Genomic DNA, 14,755 nt, shown 5'->3' on the forward strand with positions numbered 1-14,755 from the left:
ATTCTCATCAGTATACAGAAAATAAGAGTTCAGTGAAGGACTCGAACAAAAAACGCTTCATACCTGACGGGATGGTAGTGTCGCGGTGGAGCTAATACCGACTATGGGTGCCCTCTGTACAGAGTTGATACATTCTCCCCGTGACCTGTGTGGGGTTTCTCCAAAATCTTTGGTTTCCTCCCACACTCCAAAGACTTTCAGGTTGGTAGCTTAATTGGCGGTGTGTGTGTGTCTGTGTGTATGTGTGTATGTCTGTGTGTGGGTGTGTGTGTGTGTGTGTGTGTGTGTGTGTGTGTGTGTGTGTGTGTGTGTTAGAGTTCGAGTGTGTGTGTGTGCGTGTTCGTGTGTGTGTTTGTTTGTGTGTTCGTGTGTGTGTGTGTTCGTGTTCGTGTGTGTGTTCGTGTGTGTGTGTGTGTTCGTGTGTGTGTCGTGTGTGTGTGTGTGTGTGTGTGTGTTCGTGTTAATGTGCGGGAATCGCTAGCCGGGCCGATGAGCCTGTTTCCGCACTGAATCTCTAAAAAAAATGTACAATTAGGTAAACTTAGTGGTGTCCCAATCATCTTTTATTTCGAGAGAGAAGACTAAAGCGGAAGTGGATAGTTTCAGCCAGGTGGATGAAAGTGGGAGAGGAGGGGGATCTTTGCCTCTGTTCAAAGAAGTTGAAGACCAGCAGGCAGTTGTGGTACGGGATTGAAGTGTAAAGGAACTGTTTAGGATGTTACATTAAAAGGGATAATATATATCTGTCTACTTCCTCCAGCACACACCACTCTAACCCAGTCTACAGCGCATCTCCTGTCTCAGTCTAAATCTCCCTTGTGCTCATCGATTTTTTTCACTTCTCAGCACTAATTGGGAAAGTTCTAGCTATGCTGTATTTCACTGTGGAAAGTATGATACTAGAAATCCAGTTCTTGAGGAGGCCTGATTTGAGAGAGGGGTGGGGTAAAAGTAAAAAAGGGGCACAGGTAGGAAGTCTGTGGTCGGTACAAAATGGAATGTAAGATCGGGGGAGTAGACACAAATGCAGACGTTGATGCAAAAGTAATGAAAATTAGAGGACATCAATTTGGTGCAACAACGAGTTGGAAACACATGGATAGACTGACGATAAGGTTAATAGACAACATATGAGAATGAAAGACATGGGCAGGTGTCACAGAACATCACAGAACATTAGTGAGGAGACAGGCCAGGCAGAAAGTAAGTAAATGATCCATTATTTTTAATCTGTGTTGTTTTTACCTGGAACCATTTTCTCTTTACTTACTCTCAAAACTTTTAAGATTTGGAACATCTTGGCCAAATCTTCTCTTGACATTCTCTTGCTCGAAGAATAACCCCGACATCTATCGTTGTTCCACGTCATTGAAGATTGGAGTTTCTATTATCAAATCTCTCATATTCATCATATCTCTTTTCATCTAATTTAACACCTTGGCATGATTAGTCTTTAACAAATCAATGCTGCTTACAATTTATTAGTCCATATTTCTTAAATGATAATTTTTGCGCAGATATTTGGTCTTCATGGTTTTCCTGCTGAATCAGTCTGATGAAGGGTCCTGACCCGAAACGTCACATCCATTCCCCCCCAGAGACACTGTCTGGCCCGCTGAGTTTCTCCGGCATTTAGTGTTTTCATAAGATTTCAGTAACTGCAGTTACTTGCATCTCTAACGATAGGCCGACTGCCCTTCGTTTCCCCCTCTTGAATGTTAATGACTGTATTGCCCATGCAATTCCTTTGCACCATGACAGCATCTCATACCCAATGAAAATTAGATTATTTCCAGAGCCGCCGCCGTCTCCACCTCTACTTCCATAGCAAACTTGACGTATTCCATTCAAGTCATGAGGTTTTCTTTTTCAACTTTGTGATATGCCAATCATTTTCATCCTTTCTAATTCTCCGACTACTACCACTTCATGCTGATATGACTGCATTCACTGCTTTACTGAAGATGCAAAAAAGACTAGTTCAATGCAGAGATAACTTTAGCTTGGCATGTTTGGCACAGATATTGTGTGCTGAAGGGCCTGTTCCTGTTCTGTTTTTAGTCATACAGCACAGAAACAGGCCCTTCGACCCAACTTGTCCATGCCAACCAAGATGCCCCATCTACATTAGTCCAACCTGCCTGCGTTTGGCCCATATCGCTCTAAGCCTTTCCGATCCATGTGTCAGTCCGAATATCTTTTAAATGTTGTTATGGTATCTGCCTCAACTGCCTCCTCTGGGATCTCCTTCCATATACACACAACCCTCTCTGTGAAAAAGTTGCCCCTCAGGTTCTTATTAAATCTTTCCCTTCTCACCTTAACCGATGTCCTCTGGTTCTTGATTACCCTAACCTGTGTAAAAAAAACGTGCATTCACCCAATATATTCTCCTCATTCCCTTCCCGCCACTGTTCCATGAAGACTCATTTAGGACTATTGACACGCTTTGCCCCCATGTGATCAATCCAGCTTTGATTCTAAATTTGCCTCAACACTTACTTTGAAAACCCATTATTTATTTGGCATGTAAAAATATTTTAGATTCCCTTTCATGTTGCCTGCTCTTCAATAAAAATTCAATGAAATGTTACTGAGCAGCCTTGCATGAGAGCACGTGGTTTAAAGAGAGTTACAGCACAAACACGAGTGGTAAACAAGAACTGTAGTAATTTAATATAGGGCAAGTACAGTCAGTCGACCACTCCTCGGGCATGCTATACAACAGCACAAATATTCTAAAATTCAGCAGTGTTAATGAAGACAAGCCCAAGGATTTACTGCAACAGGAGAAACTATTTCTACTCTTTCCAGGGAGGAATCCTGTCCCTTTCCCACTCCCATTTTTTTTTTTGTCTTAAATAGCTTTGTTTTCTCTCTCTAAAACTCTCCCTTCCTGCTTAATTGGCACAAACTGACATCACTCTAACATACAGGACCTTATATTCTTTACATTTGTGACCATTTTCCGCTGGCCCTACCCCCCAAACCTCCATGGTACAATTTACAGTACATCAACTTGAAAAGAAATGGAAAAAAAGCCCACTGAAAAGAAGTTATATACGCATTCTCTCAAAAATAGATGTTTGAATATCAAACATTAAAAACAAAATAAGTTTTACTTTCTCTCTCTCTATATATATATGTATATATACCATACATCACATATGCATATATGCTATATATATTTGTATATACACTATATATCATATATACGTATGTGTATATACACTATATATCATATATATATACACGTGTGTGTGCATGTGTGCGCGCGCATCTGTGAGTGTGTGTGTGTGTGTGTACACATGTAATATATATATATTTATATATAGATACGGCATGTATATACAAGATGTGTCAGCTATGTGGGCCTGGGTGTTAATTTACTGGGTGCAGCGACTTCACCTAACCATACTTCGATCGTTCTCTATTGCCAGAGTCAATTTCAAGTCTGAACTGTCGTCATCTTGTAAAAACAGGGGTCCGCTGGGACCCGTTGTCAATGAAGGGGCACATTCAGCAGCTTCGGTTCTCACACTCGGCTTGCTAGCTGACAGCCAGTGCAGGTCTCGAGACCGTTCACAGCGGTTTTCTCTCTGGCTGTTGCAATGTCCTTTCAGTGCTTCCAAGTTCTCAGCTAATATGGGAAATATCCTTGGCTCCCATGGTTGCACCATCTACGAGAATAAAACAAAACAGTATCAGAACAATAATGAGCAAAACTCGTTCTACTACCATGTTATACCGAGATACAATAGTGAGACACAATTAACATCAACCACCAGCTAATTAATTCAAATCTACATGGCAATTTATTAATGTTTAAGAAGGAACTGCAGATGCTGGAAAATCGAAGGTAGACAAAAGTGCTGGAGAAACTCAGTGGGTACGGCAGTATCTATGGAGCGGTGGAAATAGGTAACGTTTCGGGCCAAAACCCTTCTTCAGACTGAAAAAGGGTTTCGGGCCAAAACGTTACCTATTTCCTTCGCTCCACAGATGCTGCCGCACCCGCTGAGTTTCTCCAACACTTTTGTCCACCTGGCAATTTATTAATATTAGTTTAATAAATCTGGTAATTTGTGGACTAAGACCAGAAAATAACCATGGAAAACTTACATGTAACTATCAAAACTTAACTGGTTCTTCGATATTTTTCAGAGCCTGAGCTGCACACAGCCCAAGCCCATGGACGGTTGGGTAACTTTCATTTCCACTGACGTCAGTCATTTCTCTACATTCCAAGAGTATTCGCTCATATTTTATTGGCAACAAACTGCTCTCAGATATTGGGAACTTGTGAAAGATTTTATATAAGTACAAGTTAAACTTCATTAGAAAACAGTAAGTCACTAGTAGGGAACTACCAAGGACTGCTCTGGCAATAACTGAGTTGTAGTAATCACCATCGAATGGATATGTGGTTGCAATGTATCAATTTACCAGTGACTATCGTGAAAAACAGAAATTGCTGAATGGTGCTACATATCATCAAATCAATTAATTTTTATAAACTGACACTGACTAATTTTGCAAATATGACATGTAGCTAGATGTTCCTTGTGTGTATTTGTTTACTGATCAGATATCTCCACCATTAAGTAAAGCATGGAAGCACCCATAATGATCAAAAACTACCTGCTCTTACTGCTTTTGATTAATGTTTTTGCCTGCAAATACACAAAACAATTTAAATCTAATCTACACAATAATGGAGAGCAATTGTCCATGATATTTATTAATGAGATATGCTTTTATCCACATACAAATTAGTTACAAAGGTTAATAGTTGTTGTTTTGCACAGAACTGAGTAAATTCCCTCTTAACCAGAGACACAATCTAACCAAAAATCTGCAGTCTTCTTTCTTTTGCTCTGGTATTTTATTTAATTCACATGTTTAATCAATAATGTTTTATTATTAATGTTTAATGTGTCATTCCTAACTGTCACTTTATGTCGTTGTCACTTGCGGGCGGAGCACCAAGGCAAATTCCTTGTATGTGAATACTTGGCCAATAAACTTGTTCATTCATTCATTCACAAGGGGCTTTGTGATAGAATGTGCAGACAGTTAAGATTCTGAATCTAATTCAGATACTTCAAATTTACCTGTACTTCTTCATCTGTGACATCAGGTGTAGACGATCGTGTATCCTCGCTGAAGGACAGAACTCTTGTACGATCCTTTGAGGAAAAGGAACTATGCGATGAGCAGGCTTCAGGGCTTCCAGGGCCAGTAAATGAGCCCACCTGAGGATAATCATTTAGTAGGTTATATCCACTGTCGGGTGATGCAGGCTGAGCGCTTGAATGCTGTGGTTGTGGGGTGGACCTGCCATCAGTTTTGTTTGAAGATCTGGAAACCAGAAGAAAACAGTATCTCAATAACATACTTCAACTAAAGTATCATTTTTGTTTGGTGCTTTTACTTTGGATTTAGTACATTGATCAATCTTGGGCCATGCCCACCTTTCCACCACACACACATTAATCATTTTAGAGTCATAGAGTGATACAGTGTGGAATCGGGCCCTTCGGCCTAACTCGCCCACACCGGCCAACAATGTCCCAGCTACCCTAGTCCCACTTGCCTGTGCTTGGTCCATAACTCTCCAAACCTGTCCAACTGTTTCTTAAACGATGGGATGGTCCCAGCCTCAACTACCTCCTCCAGCAGCTTGTTCCATACACATTCCATACACCCACCACCCTCTGTGTGAAAAAGTTACCCCTCGGATTCCTATTAAATCTTTTCCCCTCTGGTCCTGGATTCCGCTACTCTGGGTAAAAGACTCTGTGCATCTACCCAATCTATTCCACTCATGATTTTGTAATTTTCTCTACTTGTTCCAGCAATTTGAGTAGTAACTGCTCGTTACCATCACACTCCTGTGCATGGTGTGTGTGTAATCTTGAAAAGTGAGGTTTCAATCTGTTAACTCATGGTAAGAATGGCCTCCACATGCAATCACTTCCCTGTAGTCACTAAAGTGTTATCAAGATAATGAATCATTTCTAAAATCCACTCAAGGAATCAAGATCTATTGCAGAGCCCCAATTTCTGTTGTAAAGTAGACTGAACCAATCAATAAACAAATAAACATAAACATACTATCTAAAAGTTGAGCGATTGCTGAGACAGTGTGATCTGGGATTTATTAAAGGTAGTTTACATAGGTAATTATTAATACTAACAGAGTGTAATTGTTTACAGTGCTAACAGAATGTAATTTGTTACAAAAGTAGGGAGGTATCGTTCCATTATATAGGGCATTGAGTACATTGGTCTCCTTTTTGAAGGAAGGATGTTAATGCGTGGGAAGCAGTTCAGAGAAAGTTAACGAATACCTGAAATAGGGGATATACACAAAATGCTGGAGTAACTCAGCGGGATAGGCAGCATCTCTGGAGAGAAGGAATGGATGACGTTTTGGGTCGAGACCCTTCTTCAGACAGAGGGGAGTTGTCTTACAAGGAACGGTCAGGCAGACGAGGCATGGATCTGCCAGTATCTGTAAAATGTGTGGGAACTTGGGATTAAAATATAGGAGGGATCTTGACAGAATATAGGGAAAGGATGTTTCTTCTTGTGGGGAAATCCAGAATCAGGGGTCAATGATTAAAAATCATGGGTAATTTATTTAAAATAAAGATGAAGCAAAAATACTATTTATCAGAGAGTGACTGGAATTCTCTTCTCCAAAGAGAGATGGTGGCAGAGCTTTTGAAGCAGGGTAAAAGCAGAGGTCCAGATATATTTTACGTAAGTCAGGTGTTGAAACATTAATGAGAATGATTAGCAAGTTTCTTGATTAGTACGGGTGTCAGAGGTTTTGGGGAGAAGGCAGGAGAATGTGGTTGAGAGGGAAAGATAGATCAGTACATTTGATGGGTTGAACATCTGCTCCTAAAACATGAACTTATGAATGGGAGTTTGAAGTTACAAACGGACCATCAAATTGAATGGTGGGGAAAGCTTAAAAGGCCAAGGGCCTTGCTAGAATTCATGTTCGCAAAGGCAGTGCTGTTTTGGATATCCCAGTGCATACCAAGCAGATCTTTCACATAAGGACTGAAAAGCAGAATTTTACATTTTGTCTCCACATTTCCACAGTACACGGAGAGAAATCCAAATTTGAGCTGGTAACAATAATGCTGAATGACCATACAAAAAAATCAGTAAAATATACTGAAAGCAAAATTCACCAACTATAAAAAAAAAACTGGAAAAGATGTGGGCTGAAATGAGGAACTCACCAACCAGTATATGGAAGTCCCTTCTGTTTATTGGGTAAAGAATTCAACTATCCCAAGAGTGAAATCAATAGATTAAAACACCTTAAGATTCTGGCCTCCCAACTTGATCTGACATATACGTGACTAAGCCCTAACTACATGGTTCACAAGAACAAAATAAAGAGAACCAGAAGACATTTTATCTTTCAAACCTTCTCCACCAGCAAACCAACAGAAATATATCTGTGTGGTGATGGGAGTGACCACAGAAGCACCAGCACAATGGTGTATGAGGAATGGCAGGAAACAAAATCAGGCACGATTATGCTGAATAGGCTTATACCTACTCCTATTCTCCCGCGTTCAATTTATTAATGCCATTGGATTTTAAACATAAGCAAGGTTCGGCAAATCGGAAAACAAATCGCTAAACACATCGTTGATTAACGGTTATTGGATATTATGCGATACTTCAGTGTCATACGGTCATAAGTGATAGGAGCAGAATTGGGCGATTCAACCCATCAAGTCTACTCAGCCATTCAATCATGGCTGATCTATCCCTCCCCCCGCAACCCATTCTCCTACCTTCTCCGAATAACCCGTGACACCCGTAGTAATCAAGGATCTATCTATCTCTGTCTTTAAAATATCAATTGCCTTCACAGCCTTCGTGCAAAGAATTCCACAGATTCACCACCCCCTGACTAAAGAAATTCCTCCTCATCTCATTCCTAAAGGAAATTCCTTTAATTTTGAGGCTATGACCTCTAGTCCTAGACTCTCCCACAAGTGGAAACACCACGTGTCCATACCACATGTCACCACATGGAAAGAGGAAATAGGTGAACCAACTGAAAAGGAATCTGGATAGATAAGAAAACTGGGCTAGTCAATGAAAGTCATTTATAATAACTAAAAGGTAGGACATGAAATTAACCAAATTGTCTATATCAGCCAAAAATTGAGCCATTTAGCTTAAAGGTAGACACAAATTGATGGAGTAACTCAGCGGGTTAATCTGATCTGTCTGAAGGACCTGACCCGAAATGTCACCTTTCCATTTTCTGCAGAGATGCTGCCCAACCCGCTGAGTTATTCCAGCATTTTGCATCTATCTTTGCTATAAACCAGCATTTGCAGCTTTTTTAAATTATATTATATGTAATTTATCTTGATCCTGCTGTTAAGCTCTCTGTCCATAGCTTGCAGATACAGATGAATAGAGACGGGAAAAGAGGAAACAAACGTTGTGGGCATAAAATTGATACGGAAGAGGTTTCTAAATTTGTCTTGCAACGTCCCATAAAAATTGTATTTTCTGCATCCCCACCATCAAATAAACATTCTAATTAAAGACAGATTTTTTACTTCATATTTCCAACATCTGCAGTATTTCGCATCAGTGGTTTGAACTATAACAGGGAAACAAACTTACAAACCATAAAAGTGGTAGTTTAGATTGACCTACTTTACAAAAGAGAGGTGAATGTTGTGATGTGGACTGTGCAGAAAGGCAGAAGGCATGGGAATTTTAATGAAGACTCAGTTACATTTGTGCAAAAATGAGAGGTATTTTATGGGAGTCAGATATAGCAACATCCTACTACTCATGCCTGTTCTTGGCCACGCTCATGCAATTCAAATCTAGTATGAATTCTTAATAAGAATTAATATTCAAGAACTTCTGACATCAATGTTACCTGCTCCCTCGCCTAGCAGAGCTGGATGACGACCATAAACACCATCTAGAACGTTCCATCTCCTCACATTTGGAATGACGACTGAGAAAAGCTTCATCAGACATCTCCTCATACTACATATTCAAGAATGGACAATGGAAGAGTTTAAAATCTAACAGAAAACTTCAATAAAATTGAAATACTTTGTGGGCTTACTAAAACTTCAAATACCTGGTCATCCTCCAACTTGCAATTCTGCAGTTTCGACTGTTCGATATCTGCAATTCGCCAACTGCCAAACACAAATGGAAGATAGATCATTTTAAATAAAAAACCTTCTAAGCCTATTTCTGGTTTTACTTCATATTTCCAATGTCTGCAGTATTTGGCATTAGTGATTTGAACTGTAAGCAAGTCCAAAGGTAATAATTTTAGTACAGTGTACTGTCTAAACGTGTATCTGAAGCCATACGGCAAAGAACAGAGGCTTATTACAGGAGGGAGAAAATGTCCCATGAGTGAACACGAGGAGTCATGGAATATTAAAGTACTGGAAAATAAACATCATATCCGCAACGATCATTTCTATTGAAGATAGAGACAAAATGCTGGAGTAACTCAGCGGGTCAGGCAGCATCTCTGGAGAGAAGGGATAGTGACGTTTCACGTCGAGGCCCTTCATGACACTAAGAGTAAGGGAGAGGGACACTGGAGGTATGGGAAGGTGCCAAAAAAGCAGAGCCTGCATCGATGACTCAGGAAAGGTGGAGCCCACAATGGTCATTGTTAGCTAGGGATGATCATTTCTATTGTCCTTTCGCTGAAGATTGTGTCCGATTAAGAATGAATATGATGATTGGAAGGATGGAAAGTGAGAACATGGGGGGAACTCTATCCTGGTTCTGGGAAGAGTGAGAAAAGAAAAGTGGATCTGCTTCAGAAACATATTTTCCACTTTACCAACATCACAACACTGGTTTGGGTTACCTTGGTGTTAGGATCTCCTTATACTGAAGTTTTTCCACTCGAGCTGCAGCAGCCATTGACATGGGAATAACAATGTTGTTTATGTCAAACGAACTTTCACCTCTTCTCCGCCGTGCAGACTGAAAGAAAAGCAAGCACGAGAAGTAAAGACATTAACTTTCAGCTTCTTGGTAAGTTAATCATTTCTAAAACGGACATCAATAAGACTGGTTATTTTGACAAAATGGGCCAGCAGATGGCGTTCTGGAGGTTTTCAGACAGAAAATGAAACCACAAACACAGCACATCAGCTCGAGGCAGCTAATATCACTGGATTGAAGACCACGCATAAAAGAAAATATATTAACTTATGTTTAATATTTACGGGTATCGGGTAGTGTGTCCTAATGACTACTGCCCAGTGGCTCTGACATCCACCATCATCAGGGCCGGATTTAGATGAAGAGAGGCCCTAAGCTGTTCCACTTGTGTTGGTTTTCAGCGCTGGTGGCGAGGCAGCCATGGCGGCCAAATCTCCCACAATTCAAAGCGAGGGAGAAAGCGCCCAGCTCCGACCAGTTGCCGTTGCAGTGCGCATGCGCAGGGCGGCCGATGATGTGCTGGCCGTGGTTGTGCGCATGTGCAGGGGGGAGGACGTGCAAGCCGCAGCAATGCGCATGTGCAAGGCGGCCTGCCGTGCCGGCGGATGAGGAGCGAGCGGAGCCCGGCGGCCCGGACACGGATAGCGGGGGTAGATGGAGAGAGAGAGAGAGAGAGAGAGAGATAGAGAGGGCGGCCCACCCAGAGTTGAGCGGTAGGTGTCCTGCCTTGGCCGGAGGCCCCCCTAGACCTCGAGGCCCTAAGCTTAAGCTTGTCTAGCTTATAGGTAAATCCGGCCCTGACCATCATGAAGTGCTTCAAAATGCTGTCATCTCTGGAACATTTGAATAGACTCCTATTTATTGACCAAAAAAACCACACAAAGTGCTGGAGGAACTCAGTAGGTCAGGCAGCATCTCTGGAGAACACAGATAGTCCTCCATGACGTTTCAGGTCTGAACCCTTCTTCAGGCTGATTGCAATGGGGGGAGAAAGCTGGTAAAGAACACTACAATTCCCCCCCCCCCCTTCTACAATCAACCTGAAGAAGGGCCCCAACCCAAAACATCACCTATTCACGTTCTCCAGAATAAGGGGCCAGCTATTTAGTGCAGAGGCAAGGAAAAGTCCTGGAATAGTCAAACGTTGAAATTCTCAACCACAGAGCAGTTATTGAGTTCTTTTAAAACAGAAATTAACAGATTTCTTGCAGATAAATGGTATTGAGTTAGAAAACCAGCCATAATCTTGATTTCTCCTTGTGTGTTTGTTAACACTCATTCCTCAAGAGTCTGAAGAAGGGTTTCGGCCTGAAACGTTGCTTATTTCCTTCGCTCCATAGATGCTGCTGCACCTGCTGAGTTTCTCCACCATTTTTGTCTACCTTCCTCAAACAACATTTGGAAGTTTGGTCCTCAAGGAACTATGTTGTGGACAAGGTACACAAAAATGCTGGAGAAACTCAGCGGGTACAGCAGCATCTATGGAGCGAAGGAAATAGGTGACGTTTCGGGCCGAAACCCTTCTTCAGACTGGGATTATGTTGTGGACAAGCTGATTATCATATGTTGTGGACAAGCTGGTTATCATATTTACCTACACGATAAAAAAATTGCTGATTGGGAAGTATTATGTGAGTTTGAGTTTCATAGCAAAAGGATTTGAGTATAGGAGCAGGGAGGTTCTACTGCAGTTGTACAGGGTCTTGGTGAGACCACACCTGGAGTATTGCGTACAGTTTTGGTCTCCTAATCTGAGGAAAGACATTCTTGCCATAGAGGGAGTGCAGAGAAGGTTCACCAGACTGATTCCTGGGATGGCAGGACTTTCATATGATAGACTTGGCTTGTACTCGCTAGAATTTAGAAGATTGAGGGGGGATCTTATAGAAACGTACAAAATTCTTAAGGGGTTGGACAAGCTAGATGCAGGAAGATTGTTCCCGATGTTGGGGAAGTCCAGAACAAGGGGTCACAGTTTAAGGATAAGGGGGAAATCTTTTAGGACCGAGATGAGGAAAACTTTTTTCACACAGAGAGTGGTAAATCTCTGGAATTCTCTCCCGCAGAAGGTAGTTGAGGCCAGTTCATTGGCTATATTTAAGAGGGAGTTAGATGTGGCCCTTGTGGCTAAAGGGATCAGGGGGTATGGAGAGAAGGCAGGTACAGGATACTGAATTGGATGATCAGCCATGATCATATTGAATGGCGGTGCAGGCTCGAAGGGCCGAATGGCCTACTCCTGCACCTATTTTCTATGTTTCTATGGGAAGATCATATCTCCTCATCTACTTTCAAATGATTTTTCGAGGCGATAGAAGCAAAACAGACAGCCTTTTAACCCAATGTGCCTGTCTTGGCTTTTTGAACGAACCGTCCTATTTAAAAATCTTCCCTCTGAAGCTCACATCAATGATCTTAAATCCTGCTGTCGATCTCGCTGATGTGAACTATCTTTTCTCAATTACTCTTGTCAAAAAATTAAATCTCCTCCATTAAACTGTAGTCCCGACCTCTGCAAATGCATTGCAAATCAAGAACCTCTGATTTAACTTACTGGCGTAGAAGTGTTGGACGTTGCAGGCTGGTTGTGTACGGCTGAAGGAGGGGTATCTGTATACGAAGGCATCTGGTGTACCGCTGAACTTGATTTTGGAGTCTGTGGATTCATCAATGGAGGATATGAACTTGAAGCTGCTTTGTGTCTTTTACTGAAGGCTGTATGGAGGTAACAAGATTTACAACACTCAGTATCCCATTTGTTCATTCTTTCCATATATTGGCAGAGAGGAGAACTCCAAATATTCATTTACTTGTGCTGCAATAAAGAATTGCCATTTCCACTCTTAAAAGTACTATATTTATCATATTTGCACACATGCACGCAAAACTTGCAAAATATATGAAATTGATTCTTCAGTGGAACATTTATCCTTTTTCTGATTAATGTACCCTATCCAATTTAATAACCACAAGCAGAAAAACAGTCAAATTATTGCTGAAAAGCAAGTTGACTCTCTCACTGAATTCTTGACACAATAGCATTTCACCTCACAAACTCACGGCTGTCACCGAGATTTGAGTACTGATAAATGAGAGAGCCTATTATTTCCTCTTGCATTATTGCTCCATTATTCAGCCATTAAACATCCAATTCTGTGAATGAGAAGAGGACATGGAATGAGAGCGTGAAGGAATGATAAAGGGAAACGAGAACAGGGGGGGGGGGAGGGTGTGAAAGCTGAGCCAATGAGAATTACTGTAAGGATTTTAAAATGTATACTACGTTTGGAAACTAAAATCCAGAAAGACCAGGTCAATTGATGAAACCATTGATAAAACTGTTCGAGTTTGCCCCTCTTTTAGCCATTGCAAATGCACCTCCAACAATCAGCTGCAGCCATGAAAACCAGGAGATTTCAACACAACTAAATCACTTGTTTGCACTATCTCTTTTTTAGTGATATTTTGAGACATGCTGCAACTTAGATTTTAAAGACCAGCAGTGACTGCTTCCTGGACCTTGTCAATATGTAGCACTTAACTGACAAAAGAGGCAAGCCTGTTGTCTGCAAAACAGCACTTGCCCACAAAATGGTGAGTACCTTCTGCAGTAATTTAAAATGGCACTAGGGGCCGTAGGGACGAAATTACAGCCACTCAATCATCCACCGTTTACTGTTTCATTGCCTGGGCTTTATCAAAATGATGTCTCGAATAGGTCAAGATCAGTGAAGAAGGCTGCAGGAAAACCACATACACACTTTCCACAGGAGGGATCAGAATGCAACACGAGGGTCATTTCATTTCACCCCCTTTCACTGGCAGAAATAATGTTCAGGTCCCATATGTTGCTGGGGCTGCAAACACTAAACTCACCACTGACAGGTTGACATTATAATCCTTACAGAATCCAAGATCACACTGGGTAGTGTACTGACCTGCCAAGGGGAAATGTTACACATGTTGTACATTTGTAACAAAATAATTAGGTGCTAATGTAACTCCTCCACCACCCCACCCATCACCTCTCTTAGTGTTGCTCTTAGTAAGAAAATAAGGGAATTCAAAATGAGAATAAAGACCATGCGAGCCCTCAAAACAAATTTCACAGGTGTATATTGCGTCCTTGAGAGCCATTTTGTTTTAGAATGAAGCAAATCTGCTCAGTTTGCAAGGTTGAGGGTACACTTACAGCAGACAGAAAATCTCAGGTTCCACTGAACTACTCTCTTGTGGTCTTGTGACACGGGATTTATTAATGTACCAGAGCGGTAGCTCAATTACAACATATGGCCTCAGCACTCCTGATCTTGGAAAATAGCAACTGTTACATTTGATTTCAGCTCCTGTTCACTCCATCTGTTGGAAAAAGCAATTCGGCACTTGCAAGTTTGTACTGCTTAATAAATAAATCTTCATAGATTTAAAGTACAGGCAGACCCAGGTTATGTAAGGGTTCCGTTCCCAAGAACTGTCCTAAAGCCGATTTCTCCATAATTCAGAAACATCCATTTTCTGAAGCTACCCACATTATTCTTTCATTTGATTGAATAATCACCCTTTCACTACCTATATTTAAACTAATGGAATATATATAATATCCAGTCCTTAAGACTGCGGCTGAAGTCATAAACTGTTACCATAAACTTTTATTTTTATTATTAATCGCTTGAAAAAATGCTTTAATAATGAATGGGAGAATTTGTGTAAAGCCGGATTTTCGTAAGTCAGGTCATTTGGAAGCCAGGGAACCCCTGAAATTAAA

General features: G+C 41.2%; 1 protein-coding gene across 2 annotated transcripts in view; it reads right to left on the reverse strand.

Moving 5' to 3' along the window:
- Nucleotides 1–2,650: 2,650 nt before the first annotated feature.
- Nucleotides 2,651–14,755, reverse strand: part of LOC116972526 (KAT8 regulatory NSL complex subunit 1-like) — a 100,747-nt gene continuing 88,642 nt past the window's right edge. The window contains exons 9-14 of one of the 2 annotated variants that reach the window (XM_033020329.1): nt 12,545–12,705; nt 9,911–10,029; nt 9,155–9,215; nt 8,945–9,057; nt 5,115–5,361; nt 2,651–3,680 (exon numbers count right to left, since the gene is read on the reverse strand). In XM_033020329.1, the coding sequence (XP_032876220.1) occupies nt 3,405–3,680; nt 5,115–5,361; nt 8,945–9,057; nt 9,155–9,215; nt 9,911–10,029; nt 12,545–12,705 (977 nt within the window). In that variant the 3' untranslated portion in view covers nt 2,651–3,404. The remainder of the gene's footprint in view (nt 3,681–5,114; nt 5,362–8,944; nt 9,058–9,154; nt 9,216–9,910; nt 10,030–12,544; nt 12,706–14,755) is intronic. The other variant, XM_033020330.1, reaches the window with a different exon arrangement.

The sequence above is a fragment of the Amblyraja radiata genome, chromosome 4 (assembly GCF_010909765.2).
Source record: "Amblyraja radiata isolate CabotCenter1 chromosome 4, sAmbRad1.1.pri, whole genome shotgun sequence".
Lineage (NCBI taxonomy): Eukaryota > Metazoa > Chordata > Chondrichthyes > Rajiformes > Rajidae > Amblyraja > Amblyraja radiata.